The following is a 26,360-nucleotide window of genomic DNA, read 5'->3' as shown; positions in this document are numbered from 1 at the left end:
AGCTCCATTCTTGTCAATTTCCGTCCCTTTCAGAATAGGCTGTTTCTGGGGCCTGTTGCCTTAAATGCAAACAAGCTGTTGTTGGCCACGCCCCACGCCTGATTCCATGTTTATGTCATGACGTCAACGGGCAGCTTAGATACAGTCAAAAGCCAGGGAAAACGAGTCGGTGACCAGTGTTGGGAATGTTACTTTAAAAAAGTAATTAGTTATAGTTACTCACTACTTGTTCCAAAAAGTAACTGAGTTAGTAACTGAATTACTCTATGATAAGAGTAACTCGTTACCAGGGAAAGTAACTATTTGCATTAGGCTACTGTTAAAAAAAAGTTGCTATATGTCAAAGAATTTGGATTTTTTTGAGCAGTTTTGAGCAGCCAGTTAAAATGAGTAGAACAGACAGGTGTTTGTAGGCTACATAACTTTCGATATTTATTAGATAGATAGATACTTTATTGATCCCCAAGGGGGAATTCAAGATATTGCACATCGACAGACCTATGGTTGACTTCAGCCTGTGTCATAGGTTTTTGTTGTGAGGCAGAAAGATCTAGCTTTTGCTGATTGGAGGACTTTGCTCCGAGTCCTTCTTTGCTAGTGGATGGCGAGCTATCATCTGTGGTGGAGGTATCAGTGTTTTTGGCCACTAGCTTTAGATGCGTGTGTGAGATGCTTCATTAAATTAGAGTTGCTTACAACGGATGTCGACAAAGTATTCGCTCCTGGACATAATGTACACATTACATGCACATTCTTGCCTTTGACCACAATGAATTTGAAGTAGTGCTTATATCTTATATATCACCTTGAAAATGTCAACTTTTCATCGGATTGTTGCTCCTGTTGCGTGTGTGTGGCGCGTGTGCAATATGGATTATAGGTCGAAAGTTGAATGAAGTACTTATGTCCTTTCGATTTCTTACAGGTTGGGTCGTTGTTAACACACTAGCATTCTGCTAATGAATGATGTCATTGGCACGTTTGAAAGGCTTTTTAGAACAAATAAGTGACTCAAAAAATATAATACTTAGCAATGTATTTTCTTTGCCCCCCCTTTCGAATTAAACATTCAAATTTCTAGACAAAAAATTATATCGCGAGGAAAGTGGATTTTGAGGGGTACAGCTTAGACCTCCATTCATTCTGCACTTGTTCGTGAGTGCCCCCACGTGGAACCATAATAGGAACTGCAACCAGTTCAGAAACCAAATGTTTCCCGGGAGTGAACGTTCTCCTTAGATGTTAGATGTTGCCATGCTGTTGCTAAGGTTGCCACATGCACTGGATTTCCCGGGATTGTTCTCTTTTTTGAGTGACTGTCCCGGATAATTAATAATATTTTTTGGGACACGAATTGTCCCGGTTTTTGGTGAAAATTAACTTCTGATTATAAGTTCTGCTAGTTTCGCAACGGTTTTGTTCTTGGTTGTGTTTATCGAACATCGAATCCCGTGTAGCCTACGTACACAGACATAAAAGTCATGCTTTTTGTTGATTGGCAGCAAAAATAGAGTTCACATTATTATCGTAAATGTGCTAATTACCAACCATTTCGTTCGAAAATTCTAAAACGATGTTTTTTAATACTTCAAAATAACATTTGCTACATGAACCTTACATTTTTCAGTAGCCATAGGTGTGTAGATTTGAATAAAATCTAGTTTGGTTCTTACCAGAGCTTTTACTGCCTGAAATATCCAATTTTGTGTACCAGGCTCGGAGTTTAGTGCTGGGCTGGTGGATGCCTGAGCAAAGCGCAGCGCAAGCGGCATTTTGGCGCTTTGCCGCTCTTGCGCGTGCCGTGGTCAAAGTTCAATCAGGTTGAACTTTGACTGCGGCGCGCTGTAAGTCGTTGGTATTTTGCGCTGAGCCCAGCGGCAAGCACAACAAAAATCTTTGGGACGTTACCTCAACCAAGAGCAACCTAGCGGCGAGTGCAGCGCATACCATGTACAATGTAATAGCCCCTTTACACCCTTAACCTTAAGAACGCTTCTAACCGCTGAGTTGGAAGCCTGGGCTTTTAGCTCAGTGGTTAGAGCGTTTGACTCCCATGCCGGTGTGTGTTGAGGTGTGCGGGTTCGAGGGCCGTGAGCGGTGGACGAATTACGACCTCTGTTACAGTGTATAAGTTAGGGTGTTGTTGGTGATTGCTATTGAAATGTTAAAACTGAATTGTCCACTGAAAGCAGAACTTAAACAGCCTCTGAATTCTTGCACAAAAAGATTGCTTTTTTTGTTTAAAAAAAATTGGATTAGATTCCCTATGCAAACTTTGAAATGAACAAACTGAACAAAAATGTTGGTAGTGTTGCATATTGATATTGAAGTATTGAGGAATCAGATTAAAATACAGTTGCTTCATATATAAAGGCTTATAGGCCTACATAATATTGATAATTTAGATGTAAAAATCACATAGGTCTATTATTTATAGGAGGATTAACCTCCTGGGGTTCTTTATTCCAAATGAGTAGCCCTCCATATGATTTTGGGTCCTTAGCCCTCATTCCCAAAAAGGTTGGAGACCTCTCATCGAGGGTCTGTGACCATTTTCTCGCATGCACACAAGTCAATAACTGCTTGAATCTGCTGCTAGGAGTCTCCAATGCTGATTTCCGTAGCTCTCACTTTTGCACCACACGTGACTGAGATATTTGGTGCTAAACTGATTCTTACCCGAATCTGTATCTGTAGAGCTAAGGGGCGGGCACTCGACATTTGGACACCTATCCACAAGTTTGGCTACAAGTAAAATCTATTGCCAAGTGCTCAGGAATTTTGCACCAAATATACCTTCATATTTTTATCCAACCTTTATCTTTATCTAGCCTTTGATTAATAATAGTCTGCAATATGTATTCCATGTCTAATGTCTAATTATCTTATGTTTTGCATGTCTAATATTCTGCAAAACACTGACCTCTTGTGTAGAACATTTTATTGGAAATCACTGCACAACTGGATCTTAAACTATAATCAGTCAACCTATGACTGAATATAGAGCCAAATGCCAAACAAAACAAGATGTGATTTATGGAGTTCTTGTGGTCAATAAAATGCTGGCACTGATGTTTTTCTAAACCCTGTATTTTGAAAACTCATGAAAACAATGTGATATGTGATGATTTTCAGATGTTGGTCTAGAGTCTGTATATTACAAAACTGTGCAGATCTCTTGGGAGATCCTTTATTTTTCATATTATCATAAACATGTTTGTCTGTATAAAGGTAGTGCAATTGTTAGGATTAGATTATTACTGTCAATTATAGTTACTTTGCAACGATTTTGTCTTTTACAAGTCTTTTGTCAAAGACTTTGTCTTTTCTTTATATCACAAGAAATAAATCAGCTCTCGAGTTTTCTCCTGTTTTTCCTAACCCCTTATGAGAAATAAGGAGCAATAAAAAACAAATTGTGATTTCTGAAGTTGAGCTTGGGCTGAGACAAGAGAAGGGCTATTTCTCAGTAGTTCAATTGAAGAAATACAAGAAAAAAACATGGCCATGAGTCTCATTACATTGGGTTCATTTATTTCTAGGACAGTGTTTCTCAAGGTGTGGTCCGCAAGCTATCCCAAGTGGTCCACGAGCAGACGTGGTAAAATATAATAGATGAGTTGTTTTCAATATTGAACCAACTTGTGTGTAAATCCAAACAGGTCTTCAACATTGCCTATGTAAGCTATGGCAGTTTAAATCATATGACACAATAAGCAAGGTGCAAAGACAGTTAGCAAGGAGGTTCATTGAGTAGGCCTATTGTGTAATATACTGTTGAATTAGGCCTACTTTTTTTTAGCTAGGTGGTCTGTGGGGTTTTTTTATTGGTTAAGTGGTCCTTGGTCTGAAAAAGTTTGAGAAACACTGGTTTAGGAGAAATAGAATAGATTATAGAGAGATCTTTTGGTATGGTTATTCTTAACAACAACAATAAAAAAGGTAATCATGTCTAAAAGTTACACATACTCAACCTGGGGAATATATTTGGTTATGGTTATGGGATTTGGCAGATGCTTTTGTCTAAAGCGACTTAAGTCCACCTCTGAAGAACCTGTCCGTATCCCTTATCTTGGAGCTCCAAAGTCCTAAATCAGATCACTTACACGGGAAAGTGCTATTGTTCTGAATCAGAGATCAATGGAGTGACCGAGCATAGATTCACAACCACGTGGTTAATTACTGATAAGATCTGGGAAAGGAGTATTTTCCTGTTCGTTGCAAACACATGCATCTCAGTCAGGACACAATGAGTAAGCCATTATTTGCACCTGTTCTTCCTCTTGCTCCCTCTTACATTTGCTGTCTACCCCTTACCTGTCTACCCCTTACCTGTCTATCATTCTGACCTGTCTATTATTCTTTGTGCACTTATTCTTACTACTTTTATAATGTTTTTTATATTTCTATTACAGTATTTTTATATCGCTTACTGAGCTTTAAGGTTTTTTTCTTTATATGTTAAGTGAGTACTTTTGAGAGCAAAGATTAACTGCAGTCAAATTCTTTGTTTGTTTATGCAAACTTGGCCAATAAAGCTAATTCTGATTCTGTGGAATTATTTTCACCCATAGGTGCTTTGAAAACGTATCCATGTATGTCATTTTCTTTGTTTTTCCCCAGCGGAGACAAGTGATATCCAGCTGAACTGTGTTTACTCTAATGGACAGGGGGTGGACAAGAAAGCATTTGAATCAGAGGTCAGTTTCAGCGCTGGGTATCAGATTTTCGATAGCTGAATCTGGAGTGAAACCGTGGGAATCGGTGCGAGAGAAGGCATAGGGCTCCGCTCTAGATTCAGTTGAAAAAGTGATTTGCTTTTCTTGTCAATGGTTTTTTAACCTCAATTTGACAAGTGAATAATTCAATGGTTTAGGAAGAGAGCAGTGATGGTCACAGCAAGGCTTCGACGGATGAAAATGATAAGGGATCGACCACGAAATCAAAGTCATTCTGCAGGTACTGTCCTCCAATGATGAAATATTTTACAGCTGACAGCACAGAATTCCAATTTGAGGAATAATTGACTGTGGTCCCATATTTATTTCTCTGAATGCATGCACATAAGATTATGAATGCATACCCATTAACCCCCTGTTGTTGCCTGCATCATAGGCTCTGTATTGTATCTTTGGCCTTCACATTCCTTTGTGAGGGTCATGATCCTGACCCTGTGTTATCTAGATGTGTAATCTGTAAAAGGCCACTCCACTGCAAGAATCCTCACTTCTGACGTATCTGAAACTCACCGATTTTCTCTGGGTGAAATGGTATCCCTGTAATTGGTGTAAGCATGACTCTCTCTGACCATGATGAATTTGTTATTGTAATATCCTGAGAGTACGTCATATTTGTAATTAGTCATTAGTTTGTCAACTCAACTTTGTGTGAGTGTGAGGTTTAAGGGGTACAGTGCTGGTGCTAACGTTACTGCTAGCTGTTGGCAGTGGGTCTGTTCTTATTGTACTTTAGTGCAGTTGTATAGCCTACAACTTACATGAAACTGTGGAACAGGTCTCATTTTCGGGAAGTACTTGTGGAATGTTTAGTCTTTAGTCATTTTGTCCACTACTGGTTGACTGCAGCTGCCTGCACCAACTTTAATAGTCGATTAGTTGATGAAACCCCTTGTGAGATTTGATCAACTGGTGGAGTCCTGGTGCTGATACCGCACACTTATTTTTGTATTTTTCAGTAAGGTGTTTGAACCTATTAATGCAGTTGAAAGATACTGCAAGGATCATTCCAGAATCATCAAATACATTGTGTTGGCCTTACTTGGAGCAGGTAGCATATCTTTTACATTCTAAATGGAGGAACCCCCATGTTCAATCCAAATCTCCACAGCTTGTCTAAACAAATAATGACCATGAAATAACACACCTGACCCAAAAGCATTGTGTAAACCTGATAGATGAGATTCACTGGCCACTTTTTGCATATCTTGAAATCTCTTGACAATTAAGTTGGTTACACTGTGACCCTTTCACCTGGTACAAACCAAAACCTACTGAAAACTTAACTCGAAACTTGAAAACGCAAAATTTGTTTGAAAATTAAAAGCAGTTAACTGGTTGATGGACAACCATGTATCACTCAACCAACTTTATAGTCTAACAGAGAATTAAGAACTTGCAAAGACAAAGAACAACAATGTAAGAATTTTTAAAGAACCAAACTTACAGAGTATGATGTAGAAATACTGTATTACTGCATAGATTCCGAAATAATTGTTTTTCTCTGAATTTCCTACAGGTTATGTTTCATATTTCATCACAGCATGTGTGATGAACATTAATTGGGCAATTGCCCTTGTAGTTCTCACCAGTTTGGCAGTAGTCTCTAAAGTGTATGACCTTGTAAAAAAGTACAAGGGAGAGGACATTAAGCGATGCTTCAAGCCTGCACACAGGTGTTTCAAGAGAAACCTGAGGTGGATCAAATGGTCAGTGAAATATGTTTAGGATCTTTTTAGTATTCTCTTTGTTATTCACATTCACATCAGAAACAATAATAATAAAAACTTCTTAGGCACTTGTAATATAGGCTATTATTGTGTGCCATATATGTTTTCTTTCTTACAGGAGGTAGTGTTTTATCTTAAACTTTTTATTTTTTTAAGTATATTTTGTGGGCTTTTTTGACTTTATTTGGACAGGACAGTGAAGAGTGACAGGAAGTAAGTGGGAGAGAGAGAGATAGGGTGGGAATCGGGAAATGACCGCAGGTCGGATTCGAACCTGGGTCCCCGTGGGCACTCGGACCCGTACATGGTACGGCCGCTGTAGCCTGCTGCACCACAACGCCCCCGTTTTATCTTAAACTTGCTTGAATTTCAAATGAAATGTTCTTCTCATGCTTCAGTTGAAGTAAGGAGATTTTCACTCTGGATTCTGCAGGGTATTCATACTGGTTGTGCTTGGCCTGATCATGACTTGGCTAGCAGTGGACACCAGCAAGCGACCAGAACAGCTCATGTCATTAGGGGGCATCTGTATGTTCGTCCCGGTCTTGTTCCTCACCTCAGCCCACCGAACGGCGGTAAGGGTGGTGTTGTTTACTGTCAGAAGGGTGCTGGTATATAAAGGAAAGGAACACACCCCGTTTCTGCAGTTTACCACATGTTCTTATCTATTAACACATTAAGTGCACATTAGTGTGTAGACTTTGGATTTCTTGTGGACTTCTTCACAAACCTTCATAATGTGTTCACATGTTATAATAAGCTTCTCACACACATACATATTAAAACCAGATTTATTTGTTTATTCTGCAAAATTAGGTGTCATGGCGACCTGTCTTTTGGGGCCTTGGTTTGCAGTTTGCAATTGGCGTGTTTGTGATAAGGACAGAACCAGGTCTCATTGCATTCAAATGGCTTGGAGATCAAGTCCAGGTAATGTTAACCAATGTGAAAAACTAAGCATCTTCTAATATTCTGTTGATGTTTTCACTGCTGAACACTGAACTAAATAAAACACAGAGTAGTTTTTAAGTTTAATCTTGCTATGGTGAAAGTTTGCATAAATGTGCAATCCAAAAATTGCAATGACATTTTCAATCACAGCAAGACAACAATGATCATTGTGACAGTAGTGGTTGTCAGTGAAATAACATTGTACATTACAATGAATTAAATTCTGACTCATATGTCTCATTTCAGATTTTTTTGAACTACACCAAAGCTGGGTCTGAATTTGTGTTTGGAACAGAGCTCACTCAAGTCTTTGCCTTTCAGGTGAGTCAACACTAATCATTGTCTGGCTGTGTCATAGTATTTTTACAGCTGTCTGCTCCGGGTTTGCTATGTCCTCATGCTGTATGTGTGACTCTGCAGACATTGCCCATTGTGATATTCTTCAGCAGTGTCATGTCTGTTCTCTACTACCTTGGACTAATGCAGTGGCTAATTATGAAGGTAAAAGCCCCTGCCTGTTCACAGACTGGTTTAGAGCATAAGTGACGATTGAATGGAATGTGTAATGGCTAGGAGCTGCAACCGCTCTCTCTCTCTCAGATTTCCTCAGTCATGCAAGTTACAATGGGCACGACAGCAACAGAATCGTTGAGTGTTGCAGGTAACATCTTTATCGGCCAGGTGAGGTGAAAGCACATGTACTAAAAAAATCAAAATAAAATATATTTTGGTACACATTTGACAAAACATTTCCTCTAGATTTGATAAATTCTTGCCCTAAAACACTGGCTAACCTCTGACAGCTGATACAACATCTAGCATCTTAGCTTTTGCCGCCTATCTATTATAATTTTAATGAGTTATCTAAAGACTTCTAAAATGTCCCTCGGGATGAATAAAGTATCTATCTATCTATCTATCTATCTAAGATACTAAAGTATCTATCTATCTATCTATCTATCTATCTATCTAAGACATGGATGGTGTGTTGCTGTTTCGGGAAAAGGCAATCTCCATGAAACAATAACATGCTTGTAAAGAACACCCACATGAGCTGATTCTGGCAGCGATCTGGAGTTGTTGTGGTGCAGATCTGTTGCATGCATGCTCCATCAGAACCAAATCTGTTATTGTGTTACTTAAAACCTATAGAGGAATCAATATTAAAGTCATTGAATAAACTCGAGGGCACATACATAAGCACTGATGTAAGCCACTGTACATACTGGTGAAACTAATGATACTCTGTGGCAGGTGGAAGCTCCCCTGCTAATCCGTCCATACATAAAGGACATGACCCAATCAGAGATCCACGCAGTCTTGACAGGAGGCTTTGCCACCATTGCTGGAAGTGTCATGGGAGCATACATCAGTTTTGGGGTGAGGCTTAGTTATAGAAAGGTTAAGTCATTGTTTTTTCGAAGTTCTTCCTCTACCAGCCCTTTGTTTGTTGGCCAGAGTGGCCACATGAGTAATAATACAAATAAAAGTCTCTTTTGATCTGCCAGATTAGCCTCTATTATCAAATTAGATATGGCTAATAAATAAGATCAAATTTAAATATTAAATATGGCTCATCTTCTCAGTGTTTATCATTGACTGGTACGCTGCAAGTCAGGCTTGTGATATCTCATCTGTGGTCTCTCCATCCAACAGATCGATGCTGCCCACCTGATATCAGCTTCTGTTATGGCTGCTCCCTGTGCCCTAGCCATTTCCAAGCTTTCCTACCCTGAGACTGAAGAGAGCAAATTTAAGAACGGTAAAAATGTGAAAGTGGATGGAGGGTGAGTGAACAGTTCCCTTCCAGTAAATAGTTGAGGCAAGGAATGTTTGTCTTCTGAGTTCTTGTAAGGTCCTTGAAGCTGATATATGATGTTGGGTATATAGCCCACTGTATATTTCTCCTGCCATGCTGGTCAGGTTGATTATCTTCATTTTCCCTGTGTTGTTATGCCAATCCTCATGGTTATTCTGAACTTCACTTTTTTTGAAAGGGGGCAGAAAAATATTTTGGAGGCCGCTAGTGGAGGAGCCTCAGCTTCCATTGGACTTGTGGCTAACATAGTCGCTAACCTGATAGCATTCCTTGCAATCCTCGCATTTGTAAATGCTGCTTTGGATTGGTTTGGGGTCTTGGTGGATTATCCAGGACTCACATTTCAGGTTTGTCACGCCTCCATTTCCCATTAACCAGATAACTTAGTCAAGGCTCACCTGCCGGCCCTGCTGCAGCAGTCGTTCTTGATCGCAACCCACCACCTCCCCATTCTCCTCCCAGCCGCCTCCCATCCCGTCTCCTTGTGATAGATAGGGGGTGCTCTAGCCAATGACCTTGCCCTGCCAGCGCAGTTCTCGTCCGGCGTGATGCTGTGATGCACTTCGCGACCACGAGCGGTAATGCCAGCGCAGAGCCGTTGTGTTCCCGAGAAGCTCGTCAGGACCCTGACTAGTGACCTACACTGTAGACAACCCTGACTAGTGACCTACACTGTAGACAAAGCACTCCCACATTTATTCTATCTGGCAAATTTCAGATAGTGAACGCTGCAGGTAAAAGATTTTCAGGGCACCAGATGGGGGTCAGGATGTCATGTTCAACTTCTAGAATCACTTGAAATAATATCTTAATGAATCAAATTGTTTGAGGTGGAAACTGCATTTGGATTCGAGCATTTCACAACTACTCATGTGCAACATGCCTTTTGCTGACTGAGATAATGGACTGTCAGGTTGAACAATTCTGTGGCCTTTAAGTTCTTGGTTGACATCTGTGATTGTGCTCTTTCATGCTTCAGTCTTCCTGTCCTACGTCAGATGTAATAAATGTAAATGTAAGATTAGGATTCCTACACATTTTCCATTTCAAAATTCCATACTTTTTCCATACTCAAATTTCCAAACTTCACGGTAGATTTTTCTGACCTATGTTCTTGACATTGCGGCCACTTCTGGTTTGGAATAACTCGGTAAAAACAAAGGTATGGACAACTGAAGTGAATTAAAATATGACACTTAATATTCGTCCATTTAGCTGGGTCATTTTTAGGTGTATCTTAGTTGTATCTTATAGTATCTTGACGATGGGGACTGACAGTACACAACAGTAGGAATGGTTCATTATGACCCGAGTGAAGTGATTAGTACTGCAAATGCACTAGTCTGGAAAAACAAATATTTCTCCATACCTTTGTTTCTTTTTTCCATACTTATCCAGACCTGGAAATTACTAAAATCAAATTCCATACTTTTCCAGGTTTTCCATACTGCGTATAGGAACCCTGTAAGATTCTGTGGCTGTATGCTCTCTTCCTTGCCATTTCATTTGGACTTACCAGCTATGGTAGCACACTAGCTAGAACTAGCTAGAATGCGGGCCAGTGTCTGACCCACATTCAGCACCCCTTTCATGCTCTCCACAGTTAATCTGTTCCTACGTCTTCATGCCTGTGGCCTTCATGATGGGTATACCTATAGAAGATGCCTACGTGGTGGCCGAGCTCCTTGGTACCAAGCTCTTCCTCAACGAATTCATTGCTTATGAGAAACTCTCTGTGTTGAAGAACAACAGGCTCAATGGCTTGACTGCTGAAACCATCTCTGTGAGTAACCACCGTTTTTCCCTACGCTTTGGAACTGGTCTCATGTTTAAAAGATCTCCCTGAACCCGTCAGTTTCTGTAAGGACAGATGTTAGGGGTTTATTGAAGAGCTGTGCCATCAGCTCTCTGAAATGATTGATAGCTTCTGGCAGTACTTCATAGATTGTTTTAACTAGCATTTACACTACTTCATTTGGGGGGCAGTCATGGCCTACTGGTTAGGGCTTCGGTCTTGTGACAGGAGGATTGCCGTTTCGATCCCTGACCAGTAGGAATGGCTGAAGTGCCCTTGAGCAAGGCACCTAACCCCTCACTGCTCCCCGAGCGCCGCTGTAGCAGGCAGCTCACTGCTCCGGGTTAGTGTGTGCTTCACCTCACTGTGTGTTCACTGTGTGTGTTTCACTAATTCACGGATTGGATTAACAGAGACCAAATTTCCCTCACGGGATCAAAAGAGTATCTATACTACTATACTATACTATACTATACTTTCAGAAATAACATCCAGAGTACAGTATATGCGGAGCTTTGTCAAATGGAGGTCCGACCCTTCGGATGATTCAGATATGATGCTGACATTATACGTCGGATGTGGCCATTTCATACTCTATGGAAGCTGCACTATTGGCAGCAATGTCACTCGCGCTTGTTTCGCTATGAAACGGCCATTTCCCTCTTTGCGCACCCTCCTCACCACTGACCAGTTTGCATGCCTGCACCTTGTATCCAAAGCTATGATGTTTAGCAAATTAATAAATATGATTTGCCACAGAAAGATTCTCTTGTCGAGATGCAGGAAGAGTGCTGGACATTGAAAGAGTGGGTCTTCAGTTATTTGTGTAACTAATCATTATTCTGCCCAACAGTCTATGTTGGCCATAATGTGCAATCTTTCTATGTCGTTACAGGTCAGGTCAGAAATTATTTGCACCTATGTACTGTGTGGCTTTGCCAACTTCAGTTCAGTTGGGATGATCATCGGGGCCTTGTGTGAGTATCACTGTAGAAGCCATTTTGGCTCCCACACTTCAGTGTCTATATATGAATTCTGATTCTGATGTAATGATAAAGGATTTACGGAGTTTACGTGTTTCACTGCAGCATCCATCTGTCCTTCAAGAAAGAATGACATTTCCAGGCTTGTGATGAGAGCTCTCCTAACTGGTACCTGTGTGTCTCTCATCAATGCATGTATTGCAGGTAAGAATTGCTCCATGTACGTGTATGTAACTGTCATAAGACCAAAACTTGTTTGTGACTCAGTTTGACTCACAACGCATGGCTCTGATAAAACCAAAAGTTCATAGTGTGTTCACTAAGATAAGATGGCTATACTCACCTGCACCATAAGTTACTTTAGGCTAGAAGGTTCATCTTAAAGAATCTTGAAAATGCACAAGATTTGTAGCCTACAAATCTAGACGCACCCTAGCGGCAGCGAATGTAATTTGCAGCCAGGGTAGTCAAGCAACTCTCCGTTGGCTTGCAAGCTGGAAAAATGAAACTTCTATCAGGCCAATCACATCGTGTATAGAGTCGCCTACGGTTCCGCGTGAATTTCTTGCTACTTGAAAACAAAGAAGATGGATGCTGCTGCTGGCGAACAGCGGTCTTGGAATCGCGACTCGAGTTAAGCTTTTTTTAAATTGGCAAAATTTTTATCAACTAGCTCCGCTGGTGGGAAAATGCATGGGACTCATGAGTTGTAGCGCTATCCTATTGCGTGCAGAGGAAATTTGAAAGACAACCGTTTAACCCGCCCCTCGGACTGAGCAGTGCTTATGGTAAGTTCCCAGACCCTACATCTTGATGTGGGTCTGGCTCGTCAGGCTACAAGATTTGAGTGCTCAGCCCTTAACTGTTATATATGGGTGGCTGTAAAAATACACTTACTTTGTGCCAGACAATGATTTTGCAGCGTTATCTTATCCAGGACTCCTCTTTGTACCTCCTCTGGACTGTGTGGAGTATTTCAAGACCTCTGTTTTTGAGAGCACTGACCCCAACATCGAACACTGCTGTTCTGACCTTTTAAATAGGTGAGTTTACTTCTTTATCCACCTTTGATTGAGAACATGGTAGGGGGGCCTTGACCTAGATACAAGGTCTGGCAATGTCTACCCTTTAACCTGTAAGGTCACTTACCCCTCATCTCTTAACAACCATAATTGCAGTGCGGTGATCAACGGGACTGTGACATTTGAGGGTATCTGGAGTCAGGTGACAAACGCCACCATCTACTTTAAAAAATGCTGTAGTCTCTACAATGGGACCATGTGCTAGTAAACTATTTAAAGGTGTTTTTCACTGGCACTGAATTCACTTTCACTGAATTCACACACACACACATATGAATATATACTGTATATATAATATATATATATATATATATATATATATATATATACTGTATATATATATTCAAATGTAAATTGGTGAACAGAATTGCACAATCTAAGCTGAGAAACTATTAGGCAAGATCTTTTTTTTAAAACATATGCCTTTGTATATATTACTTTTTAAGAATTGGTAAAAAAGTATTTTTTTTATTATTTTATTAAAATGATTTACCTTTATATCAATAAAAATGTACATGCCATTATCTAAATGACATTAATTTGTTCAAGGCATATCATTGCATACATTTATGGCAGAATGGACTCTCTCTTTATTTGTACTGTACATTTTTATTTTATAAAAACAATTGACACAACAGCACCACACACACTTACCCATCGCACAGGATCACAAAGAATCCTTACTTTTATTCTTTCTATCTTCCTTTCTCTCTCTCTCACACACACATACACATGCGTACAGATAAGACACAACACAGACACACTCACAAACGCTCAAATTCATGCATGCTCTCTCTCTCTCTCTCTCTCACACACACAACACACACACACACTCACAAACGCTCAAATTCATGCATGCTCTCTCTCTCTCACACACACAAACACACATGCGTACAGATAAGACACAACACACACACACACACACTCACATACGCTCAAATTCATGCATGCTCTCTCTCTCTCTCACACACACACTCACAAACATGTACACACACAGATAGACTGAGACATACAGATTCTGTATTATTAAATGATCACTGCGGAACAGTTATGTGACACACCAGGCAATGCATCATCTCTTTTGAATCAATCTTCTACAGGAACCCATAGTTTTAAGCTGTGTCATTCATAATGATATAATTCACAATGGCTCATCGGAAACAAACATATGGATAATTGTGATGTCTCAGCAGACAAAAGTTTTTCTGGGATGGGATTTCACGAAGAATTTGAATGTTTCAACACTTGACACCTGTTTTGAATATACTACATGTGCAGTATATTCACAAGTGAAAAAGTACCAAATTAATTTAGTAATTTTGTGTATAAAGTGCCAATGATGGACTCAATTTATTTATCTATGTAAGCCTACAACACTGGCACTTTGTACACTCATTGCCCATAGACTGATCTACTTTCACATAGATTTTCAAGTGCCTAGCTACCCCATATACCATTTCAATCCTATGAAAATGACTATGTGAAAAAATATATACACAAGTGACCTATGAAAAACACAACCTCCTCTTGTTTAAGCTTTACAAATCAAGCCCATCATATGCGGAGAGCTCAAATATTTGGTAGAACATTAATCAATTATAGTATGTTATGGTTATGGATTTGGCAGACGCCTTTGTCCAAAGCGACAAATACTGTAAATACAAAACAACATAATATTTAAAATTGAACAGGGAACAGATTAGAATGTTGGTCAATAATAGCAATAGCAATAATACACAACAATATCAATTCAATCAATAGCCTAATAAAATAAGCAATGAAAATGAGGGGAAAAGCAATAATAAAACAATAGTGTCCATTCAATCAATAATATAAAAACAATGACATGGTAAGACTACATTAAGGAGAATATCAATAATAAACAATAATGTCAAAATAATCAACAGCCTAATGAAAAATAAAACAATATTATACAAACCATAACACATAAGCGCTTAAACAACTAAGTACATGTTGAACAGGAATGTCTTTAGACCCCTCTTAAACGACCCAAAACTACCACAGGAACGGAGAGCACTGGGCAACTCATTCCACCAACATGGAACCACTGAGGAATAGAGTCTTGAATTAGACCTAGTTTTCATGACTGGTCGACATAACAGACGCTCATCAGAAGACCGCAGTGGGCGGTTGGGGATGTAAGGCTTGATTATTGAATTAAAATAACTTAATTAAAATAGTATGTAAAACAAAATAATGATCAACAATTCTCACATTGTGCTAGCTGCTATTGCAAAATGTGTGCTAATTGAAGATGGTTATGTTATTTAGGGAACACGCCAATCCAATTTACAAAACGATAAGCAAGTAGGCTATCGTAAAGGTGCTAATTACCAACCATTTCGTTCTTAAATTCTAAAACGTTTTTTTAATACTTCAAAATAACATTTGATAAATTAACCTTACATTTTTCAGTAGCCATAGGTGTGTAAATTTGAACAAAATCTAGTTTGGTTCTTACCAGGGCTTTTACTGCCTGAAATATCCGATTTTGTTTACCACGCTCGGAGTTTAGTGCTGGGCTGGTGGGTGCCTGTTCCCAACCTTTCTCACGGCACATCAACGGTTAGCCCAAGAATTCTCGTCGCAAATCAAAATTCAAGTAAATATTAGCATAATATAGCCTACACCGTTATATAGCGCGCTACCTAACTTAGCCTAAATACACAACTGAAACAAAAGCAAGCCACAAACTCTAACTTCACATTACGGTTTTATTTACAGTAGGCTATGCTATTTACAAAGACAAATAGAAAATGACTGTATTGCTCACAAATTATGAGAATTTGAGCTGCAACTTGCCTTGCCTCTCGACTTCACCTGCCAACACTTTTTTTAATTTTTTTTTTATTAGATCAATTAAAGTATACAAACAGTATACAAAGAGTATACAATAATACAGTACAAAAGCCTTGTTGCAACTACGCCAGGGGGATGTACATTACACAAAAATAATAATAAATAATAAAATAAAATAATAATAAAACATATTGTAAAGCACAAAAAGTGTTTGTGTTTTGACAGCCTTCTTATTATTACTGCTAGAAATTGTTATAACGTCTATACCAAAAATTGTAACGTCTATACCAAATTCTGTAAAATTGGTATAGGTTTTTTATTCTGAAATTTAGACTTATGAATGTAGTATTTTGTCAATATTATTAATATATTAATCAAGTAGAAATGAGAGGCAAGATTTCTGCTTTCATAAAAACCAAACAAGACATTCTCCCATTTCAAACTAAAGTCTGAATTTCACCTGCCAACACTAACGTTAATGCATCCCTTGAACTTGAACCACTTCCTGTCAGATCGCGACATATGCTGTCAATCAAAAAGAGTCCAGTCTCTATGATGGTTCCTCCAATCATCATACAGAAGCTCGGCTTCCGGGCCATCCCACTGTCCCATTCACTCCCAGAGACGCCGGGCTTCGCCGGAAATGAATTATTGACTTGTCCAATAAACGTGTAGCTTTTCTGCACTGAGATCAGCCCACTCTGTAGTGCCATTGAAAGTCCAGTGAAGCCGAGCGTCTATGGGTTTATTGCATGTTTTTTTTGATGGATCGTGTTGTCAGAGCAATGTATTACGGTTGCGAAATCACGATAAATGACCGGCAAAACCTTATTGCTGAACAAACTAGCCATGAAAATGAACATGTTTTCAGCATGTTCTAGTTGGAATAGTAGGCTAGAAGCTTAGCTAATGTAATAGTGTTATTTGATGCGATTTTCTATGATATTTTAGGAGGCTGAGCTTCCCCTGTAGTCTTACAGAAAAATCGCCTCTGGTATGTAACTAGGGTAATGCATTAAGCTACCCTACCCAGCCTAGAACTACAGTAGGCTACAGTGACTTCTCAGCTTCCATGTTTTTTTCTCTTGAAGCAGTTTGAGGAGGATAGATTTTATTGATAAATATACCTCCATAGACAGTAGGAAACTGCTGCAGCAAGGGAATTCTGAGTGCACAGGCAATAAGGGGATTCGACTTGATGTAGCCGCCTACAGCGGTCTGTAGCTGACTGCATGACGTATGCACAATTCATACAGTCAGCTTATGACGGCTGCAGGCGGCTACATCAAGTCGAATCCCCTTATTACCATACACAGTCACGCGCGCGATTGTATGCGGCTTTGTGCCTTTCAAATAATTATTAAATAAATTAATAAGCCCTACATTTACACTCAGCACACAATTTGAAACATTTGATTTTCGTGAGAGAGGTGCGTTATAGCCTATATTGTCGTTTACGTGGGTTCAATTTGCAAAAGAGTGCGGAGTGCAGACCTCTACTGGGAACTAGGCATTCATTTTCTCGTATTTGAAACGTGGTTTACGAATGCCCAGAGCTGTTCATTAGGCGCTACGAATGTCTATCAAATGCGTCTGTACGTAGCTCATAGCGGCTTCGTTGTGTTGTCATCGTCTTGCTGCCCTCCCTCCGTTCTGTGATTGGTCCCCTAACTGAGGCGAAAATTTGCTCCATGGTATCCAGGCTGCCTAGCAGCGTGAATAAAATTGCGCGTGTAAGGCAGCATGGGAAAACCCAGGCTAGTGTAAGACGCTTGTGAAAGAAAGATATGCAGCTTTCAAGTGACAAAAACGGCAAATTCCCAAGTTCACATTAAAACTGTTGGACATGAAAGGCCACATGGACTACAAACGAACTACAACGTGATGACAAAAGTGATGACGAGCCCCTAACTGGGCAACCCTGTTAGCTAGCCCCAGTTTCCGACCTCTGACTCACATTATGTGACGTGAATGACGCGGACTGATGTTTTCACTGGGCAAAAGGTTTTTCCGAAGCCCATGAACGCTAGGATAGACACAGTACAAGGGACACATGAGCAGGGCTGCCAACTCTCACGCATTGGCCGTGAGACACACACAATTGATTAGTTTCACACGCCACACCCGCGATTTCTCACGCTGAAGTGTCAACCCGGTCGGTCAAATGCCTGAAAGATGAGTTTATCTATAGATCTACCTGTTGAGCCACTCGTGATCGACTAGTTATGATTTCAGAGACGGTGAGGGGGTTCAGCACCTCCTGTCTGTGGAATATTCTTTGTCTTATTTGCGATGCTACTTCGCAAGCCATCCCAGGCGCATTTCCCCCCGCATTTTCCCGGCTTTAGGTATGCTTTGAGTATTTATTGAGTATTTTTCACACTGAAGTGTCAACCTGGTAGGTCAAATACCTGGCAGATGAGGTTCAACTAAACTAAACCTACAACCTAACTATAACCTACAGATATCACACATCATGTGAACGATTGAACATGCAATTTAATCATATTTGCATTTTGCACACAGTGCACACCCATTACTCTCGGTTAAATATCTCACTAACCCTTCACACAACACATGGCAAACCCAATATCTCAATAAACAGCAAACCGTACCAAATACGAGGATATAAAGCATGCCTCTGTGCAATAAGTGGATCCTGAGTAATCCGGTTTTGAAATTGCAACACATCTCTACATAGTCTCATTGGGGCGAAATTATAATGTAGCCTATTCTAATGTAAACTATTTGTCAGTATACATTTTTGTAAATTGCTCAGCCATAGATTATCCCACTATCATGGTTCTTATATTGCCAGGTTCCAGCCAATCCCACAGAGATACATGAATATATTTCTAATGGCATGCTTCCTAGTAACATTAATGCAAACATATGACGAAAATCAAATAATGAGACAAATATTTTTTTTCTTGCCTGACATAAGCCATATGCAAATATTCACATCATTCCCAGTACGTCCTGAAAAATGAAGAGCATAGGCTATAGACTAGATGGCCATTACAATGACCAATATCTTATCTTAAATGAACTAGCTGAATAACACAGGTGACCACTTCTGCATAATTTCATGGAGTGCTGTAGCATATATGTTTTGTGGTTGTGAACTTATTGCAATATCACCATAACTATTCCACCTGTGTGTGCATGGTTATAATTCTGAAGTGCAAAATAGTTTAGGCTACAGCACAAATATTTCCATAAAAAACGTCTGACCTCTGAATTAATTTTGAAAGTGCACCCGATTGATGCATTTAAAAGTTAAAAAATACAAACATTTCTTAAATTACAAAAAAATTACAAAACACCCTTAGGACGACACAGTAGTCCTAGTAGTAGATCCCTTTGATACCAATGTTAATTTAACTCTGGGACCCTGGTCCCTACACCTGAGAACCATGATGTACGTTTTTTTTTTTTTTCTGTAGCCTACGGTAATAATGCTGAATGGGCCAAACAAAAATTTCCTATGTAGCCTACGCAGCAAAATTTTGGTTGGCCCCACCAAATCTCACTCCAAGGTTTTTTGAAAAGTTGGCAGCCCTGCATGAGGGTAGTCAATCACACTCCCACAAAAATCTTGAATTTCACCTTGGGGATCAATAAAGTATCTATCTATCTATCTATCTATCTAATACACAAACAGGGTAGCAACACTCAGTGCGACACAAGGGTTACACGAAAGGCAAAACTACAGTACACAGTAACACACTCCTAAAAGTAACCCAACTTTTATCCTAAAAGTAACACCCCCAGTTTCCCCGTACCCCGCCCGCACAGCATGAGGGGAGTCTAGCACACATAGTCTAGTAGTAGACACCGACGCTACAGTATTTTAACTTACCTGGAAAGCTCTCGTCCGCCAGACCGTGTCGCTCCTTTGTCAAGTTGTGGAAATGCAAAAGGTAGCGGAATCGTTGTCCGCACTCTCCAACGAAACCTACTGCCTTTCGTTGTCTCTGTACTTGTACTCTGTACAATGAAAATAAAGTTGACTCTAACTAATCTAAATGACGAAATTGTTCTTAATCAGTCATGGGTGTGTTTTGGGCGTAACATCCTTTAATCCAATGAAAATGACATCTGTCATTCCCTTAAAAAGCAAGCAGCGCAACTTCAAACAGAGCATCAGTATTTTGATAGCTGCACGCGAGACCGTATGGAACAGGTATTTACATCTCGTGACAGTGCGTCTTCAGCTGTGCTTCATATGTGCCTTTAGCTAGCTATAGACCAGGTTTTTCTTGGTCAGTGGCATAATGCTTTTTAGATGGTGTACGATAGCGATTTTTAGATAATGCGCCAGACCACACCTTAGGTCGTTAATTGGTGAAAAATTTGAGGAATAAGCTTTGCGTTTTGATAAGAATACCCTTTGCGCTGTGTTTCTGATCGTCAAAATAGGGCCTTTAATCTGCACAGCTTTACCAATATAAATTCTGGGGGTCTATTCCAGAAAGGCGGATTAACAAACACTGAGATAAAACTTAACCTCTGGGTTGTCTGAACCCATAGCGACTAAACCCGAGCTGTCGGTTCCAAAACACCGGTTACCAATTAGTTCAATCTACAGAAGCCAAGAGAGGCCATTGTCATATATATATATATATATATATATATATATATATATATATATATATCAAGATAATTAATCGGGGAGAACAACACAATTATTTTGTGATCACGGGAAAACGACCGAGAAAACGTCTAGCTGCTACCGTCACGCCCTCTTTGCTTGACAAAGAGAGTACGAAGACGAGGAAGAAGACAGGTGTCAGATGCACAATGCAGTTTTATGAAGCTTTGAGAGAGGTTGGGGTAGCAGAGGAGAACATCACCAGGATGATGGAGGACAAGGTGAGACATGTTCAAATTTCACAAACGTTATTGAAGGTGGCCTATCTGTGCATAAAATTGAAGCGTACCTGTTGTACCGGGAGCGAACCTATGTTCCCCGGGTCCTATGTTCCCCGCTTTGTATGGGACCGGGGAACATAGGACCCTTTTTTAAAACCCTAACCATAACCATATCCTAACCCCGAGCGGGGAACATAGGGATGACCCCGTTGTACCTAGCAGAGGCTAGTGCAAGGGACTACTATTTCCGCTGGTATGGTTAATGCAGTAGTGCCTTGATTATTGCTGAATTCAAGTATAGTAAAATCATCTTTGGCTGCTGGTGCTAAGCCTGTTAGTTCATGGTTTTAAAAAGCTGGTCAGTAGCGCTAGCTGCTAGCACATACACAGTGCTGTCTCTGTGTCTAGCTGCTAGCACTTACACAGTGCTGTCTCTGTGTCTAGCTGCTAGCACTTACACAGTGCTGTCTCTGTGTCTAGCTGCTAGCACATACACAGTGCTGTCTCTGTGTCTAGCTGCTAAGATTTTTTGTTGGCTTCACACTCAACAGCATCCCCGATAACCTAGATAGAAAGATAAATAGTGTAACCTTTAGTGATTTTGTAGGATACACTTAAAAAGACATATTGCAAGGCATGCGCTTCTTCCGAATTTTATTGCAAATAGCCTACTATTGAATTATTTTCTTAGTTATGTTTGAAGAGAAAAGCTGTTGTTTTAAGAAAATATTTGCACAACAGTTTACAGATCTGACAGTAGGTGTCATTGTTTAACAAGATGATGGTAGGAATGCTGGTACATAACAGTAAACTGTTAACAATTAACATAAGAGTTAATAGTCAGGTCAAATAATTGAAATCTATGAAGTGGGGCCTTACCAAGAAACAGCATGTATTAAAATTACAGCCTTATGAACTCCCACTGAAATGAATGTGATTTTTATGGATTTTGGTGACAAGTGCACACAATACATTTTGGTGTGTACCATAAAGGCAAAACTGATCCAACCATATAATCCATATATGTTCTGAAAGCTTATACGATCAGGATGTGATCTAACATCCAGCAGGATAACGCACCATGTCCCAAGGCTTGGATCATTTCGAAATGTTTCTTGATCATTACAATGACTTCACTGTTTTAAAATGGCCCGTACAGTCACCAAACCTCACAAATTTGCACCAAAATTTATGAAGAATGCTTCCAGCTGCTTCTTATTGAGTCAATGCCATAAAGAATTAAGGCAGTTCTGAAGGCAAAAGGGGGTCTAGCCTGGTGTATCTAATGATTGTTTAGGTGATTGTAGGTCTGATAATTGTTTTACACTCTCAGGTGAACCAAGACGTTATGGCTGCAAAAGAACACCTTGTGCAGGTGTATACCTCATCTGGGAGACGGAGTGTTTGCCAGGAACTGGACCAATGGCGAATGGCATGAAGAGAATCCTTTTTGATCGGCTTCGGTCCAAAATGAAACTGCCCTGCAGTGGCATAGCACCAACAGGCACTCAAACCCATACTTGCAAACGTTTTGGCGCTGGGAACAAAAATGCAGAGAAAGGTACAAGAAAAATTTAAGTAGGATGGATGAACCATTACTATGGTATTTTGAAACAGGTTTGATGTCCAACTGGAGGTGGCACAAGAGAAATTATAGTCAGGAAAGGTGAAACCATGAAAAAAATCGTTGAGGATGGAAAGACAATGTTTTTTCCTAATGGGAAATCCACAAAAGGGCATGTGGATGACTTTGAATTCACACTCTGTGTTATGGGTTCAGAGGAGCCTTTAGAAGACACACCGTCTGTTGCAAGTCTTCTGCATAAAATACTTTATGTCTGTTTGAAGAAGAAAAAAATCCTGAAACTAATTTGAATGACCCCTCGTCAGGACAGCTCATTTGCAGAGAACACTTGCCTTACAGCAAGCAAGACTTCAACTCCAGTCAGCCTTTCTCCAAGTGCTTGCTCTTCTACTATGACCCTCCAGAGTTCTTCAAGCTTGTTCCCTAATTGCCAGATACACTATATTGCCAAAAGTATTGGGTCACCTGCCTTGACTAGCATATGAATTCGCTAATTTCTCCCCACAGAAAAAACACAGTGCCTTGGGTGGGTTACAACTTGTTGACGTAAATCCAAATAAAACATATTCTTCAAGATACAGCCGGAATTTTGCCGGCTCTGGTTTGGTCTTCTTTGCCACTTGTCCCTCCGTGTTTTCACAAGAATTACCGCTACGCTTCAACCACGACTCCATCGTTTGAGTTTTGACAGTGATTGACAGGTGATGGCGGGTGGCATGTGACAGTTTGGGTCGAACCATCCTGGTATGGGGGGGACTCTGGGTTTTTAGGATAATGAAATTGAGTAGCCTACTGAAATATGAAATTCATTTTATGAACTGATATTTTCCTGAAATATTTATTAAATATTTCTTTTTAAAGTATTTTTGCATGGATTCTACTTTTTAAATATATGTATATTTTAAAATCTCACGTACCCCCTGGAGTGCCACGCACGCCCATTTGAGAACCACTGCACAGTCATGTTGGAACAGGAAGGGGCCATCCCCAAACTGTTCCCACAAAGTTGGGAGCATGGAATTGTCCAAAATCTCTTGGTATGCTGAAACATTTAGAGTTCCTTTAACTGGAACTAAGGGGCCAAGCCCAGCTCCTGAAAAACAACCCCATAATGCCGCCTCCACCAAACTTTACACTTGGCACAATGCAGTCAGACAAGTACAACAGAGTTTGGTGTGGATGAACTTGTCCAGCTAGCTAACTACCCAGCTACAAGAACAGACACATGGGAAATCAGTCATTGTTTTTTTATAGGGGTGAGTTGGTTAGGGAACATAGGGCTGTGGGAACATAGGCATGCTCCCATATAATGTTAGCCTGGGTGCGATGATGGACAGGTGAGCAACAGCGCCTCGTCTATCACGTCATCTGAGCACGCTTAGGTTGATTATGTTTGCAACAAAAACCCTGTGGCTAGAAGGAGACAGATGGCTTCTAAGACCCCATATGGAAAATGCATATTATTTCAATGAGGTTTTATCACTGAAAACGATTATTTCTGAAAACTTTGGCCAAAGTTGAGATGTGGGGAAACTCATGGTTTCACTTTCATCAAGGGAAAACTGCACTGCATTGTGACATGTTGTTCGTTTGAAATCTCTGATTGACCGCCTGTTCAAGGGATTTGCGACAGCCTTTCCCAGGTGTTTATAACATGTTTGTAGCATATCAGTGTTCAACAGAATTATTTTTAAAAACGGAGGGGATATCGGCTGTCAGTTTTTTTCTAATAGCCTACCCTACTACGTATCTCTTAGATTTCGCTAATGAGTGTTGTAGGAGATATTGACAGCACAATGACTTTTACAAAAGACCAGAAAACAATGTTAAAGTGATATTCCACCATTTGAGGAATTACACTCATTTTCATTTCATTTCATTACACTCATTTCACTACACTCAAAATTGATTTTTACCTTTCTCCAGTTCATCCAGCCGTTCTCAGAGTCTGGCGATACCACTTTTAGCTCCAGCCCTAGCATATAATCGAATTAGACCAGCATCTCGCCTGCTAGCATCACGTTTAAAAGTGACAAGATTTCCGGTAATTTTCCTATTTAAAACTTGTCTCCTCTCAAGTTAAAAAGTGTAATAAGACCAACAGAAAATCAAATGTAGCGATTTTCTAAGTTGATTTGACATGGAACTATAGCAGGCGAGAAGCTAATGGTCTAATCAGATTCAATGATCTATGCTAGGCTGGAGCTAAAACTGGTATCGCCAGACTCAGAGAACGGCTGGATGAACTGGAGAAAGGTAAAAATCAATTGTTTAACTCAAGGGGAGGTGGAAAATGAGTGTAATTCCCCAAATGGTGGAATATCCCTTTAAGGCATTTGTGGAGAAGAAGGAAGGTTTGTGTGTTCTTCCTACATCTCACGGTAAGCTATTTCATTGCGCTGATTGGGTAGGTCTATCCAATTGAGTGCAGAGGCATTCCCCCGTATCGGTTGAAACACCCCATAATTACGTCCCAATGGAGCAGTATCAGACTCATATTCTGACAAGAATTGAGTATGGCTACGTCAGGCTAATATAATGTATTTATGGCTATTTATTTTACATGACCGTTACACATCGTCGACTAACCTACCTCACTATTTATTTTACATCATTGTTACGCATCATATATATCTCTACATGTTGACTAACCTACCTCACGTCGACGTTTCCGAGTTACCTCGGTGTTGAGAAAGGTAGCATAAAATGAAGTCATTCTACTCCCAACATTTGATTGTGACAGGTTTTTCAACTGCGCTTGCGCTGTAGCTCAACTCGACAGGTAGCCCAGTTTGACAGAACACCAGCTGTGATCTGATAAACGGGTCCGTACCACACACAATAAGTGCACCAGATCCGTCAAACGGATCCAGACCAATTTTGGACCATAGACTGTAAAAGAACGAATAGACGAAAAGACTCCATTGTTTTCAATGGGAGGGCACTGACACAAATTTGAACGTTATTCCAGTTGCACCCCCCCACATCATACTGCACAGACTCAAACTTAACTTTGTGACATTAGCCATCAAACTGAATCTTGTAACTCGTCTGATAGATGGTTCACATAGAAATTCTTATCACACTTCGCCTTCAAAGTTAAACATTTATTTAGTTATTATCATTAACATCATCAACACAAGGGATATCAGGTTGTGTTAATGTTGAAACTACCAGAAATGATCATCTTCAAACACAGTCATTGGTAAAAGAATAATCTTCTTTCCACTTTTCTAACCTAGCCTACTGTCAATCCATCGAAAACCTCTGAAATTATTAGTGCCGTTTTTTTTTACTTGCCTCTATGTAATGCTTTACCTCGGCTTGTAGGCTTAGCTTACATAGGTTTTGTTCATGAGTTCAGGGCTGGCTGGACTGAGCTTCTTATCCAAACAATACGGTTATACACCAATACGGTGCAACAGAAAAAGTATGTCAAAGTTAGCTTCCCTACAACCGGACATGTTAAATATTCTTCTTATGGGAGCCCAATGTTACGTACGAGGTAGTTGAGCCTGTTCTGCCTTGTATTGTTTATGTAGATAATACAAAAGCTATGTTGGCACAGGATGTTATATGAAGTTAAGGGATTTCTAAAAAATCCTAAATGAATGAGCATTCTATTGGTTGTTGTTAGTGTAGCGTTGATACCTCCAGCGTCCAATCCAACATCGTGCAATGTGAGCTGAATTTACAGTCACGTGTTTTCCCAAGATGTATATGATGTATACATATACACTGTATACGTGAACGCTACTTTTTCTAAACTATCTTTTTAATAAACTGTGTGTGTATCACATGTGATTCAACATGTATTGTGTGTGTGTGTGTGTGTGTATCAGGATTTGTAACTGTAAAAATGATTTGTGATTTAACAAAAAATAACACAAACAATTTTAAGTATTACTCATATGTCCTTCACTTACAAATATGTTCCACAGGTACTAAACCTTCCACAGTTGTTGTCTTTCAATTATGAAACTA

At 39.9% G+C, this 26,360-nt stretch overlaps 1 protein-coding gene across 2 annotated transcripts; it reads left to right on the top strand.

Annotated features, from left to right (window-relative positions):
• The first annotated feature begins 4,312 nt into the window (after positions 1 to 4,312).
• On the top strand, positions 4,313 to 23,100 carry LOC125309805 (sodium/nucleoside cotransporter 1-like). 2 transcript variants are annotated; one of them, XM_048266938.1, is made up of 18 exons: positions 4,313 to 4,465; positions 4,624 to 4,700; positions 4,877 to 4,959; positions 5,696 to 5,787; positions 6,256 to 6,445; positions 6,900 to 7,041; positions 7,283 to 7,396; positions 7,664 to 7,738; positions 7,838 to 7,918; positions 8,018 to 8,098; positions 8,672 to 8,797; positions 9,074 to 9,204; positions 9,415 to 9,583; positions 10,840 to 11,019; positions 11,927 to 12,008; positions 12,120 to 12,218; positions 12,952 to 13,057; positions 13,193 to 13,327. In XM_048266938.1, the coding sequence occupies exons 1-18, from the start codon at positions 4,459 to 4,461 to the stop codon at positions 13,299 to 13,301; spliced, it is 1,944 nt and encodes a 647-aa protein (XP_048122895.1). In that variant the 5' UTR covers positions 4,313 to 4,458; the 3' UTR covers positions 13,302 to 13,327. The 2 variants fall into 2 exon arrangements, with proteins under 2 accessions (XP_048122895.1, XP_048122889.1); XM_048266932.1 differs by lacking the exons at positions 12,952 to 13,057; positions 13,193 to 13,327 and adding an exon at positions 22,125 to 23,100.
• Positions 23,101 to 26,360: the final 3,260 nt, after the last annotated feature.

Source organism: Alosa alosa, chromosome 2, assembly GCF_017589495.1.
Source record: "Alosa alosa isolate M-15738 ecotype Scorff River chromosome 2, AALO_Geno_1.1, whole genome shotgun sequence".
NCBI classification, from domain to species: Eukaryota; Metazoa; Chordata; class Actinopteri; order Clupeiformes; family Clupeidae; genus Alosa; species Alosa alosa.
This window is presented reverse-complemented; position numbering and strand designations above follow the sequence as displayed.

Coding starts and splice junctions, on each gene's coding strand:
- LOC125309805 (XM_048266932.1), top strand. Junction 8,798..9,073: donor GAGCATACATCAGTTTTGGG/GTGAGGCTTAGT, acceptor TCCATCCAACAG/ATCGATGCTGCCCACCTGAT. Junction 12,009..12,119: donor GATGATCATCGGGGCCTTGT/GTGAGTATCACT, acceptor GTTTCACTGCAG/CATCCATCTGTCCTTCAAGA.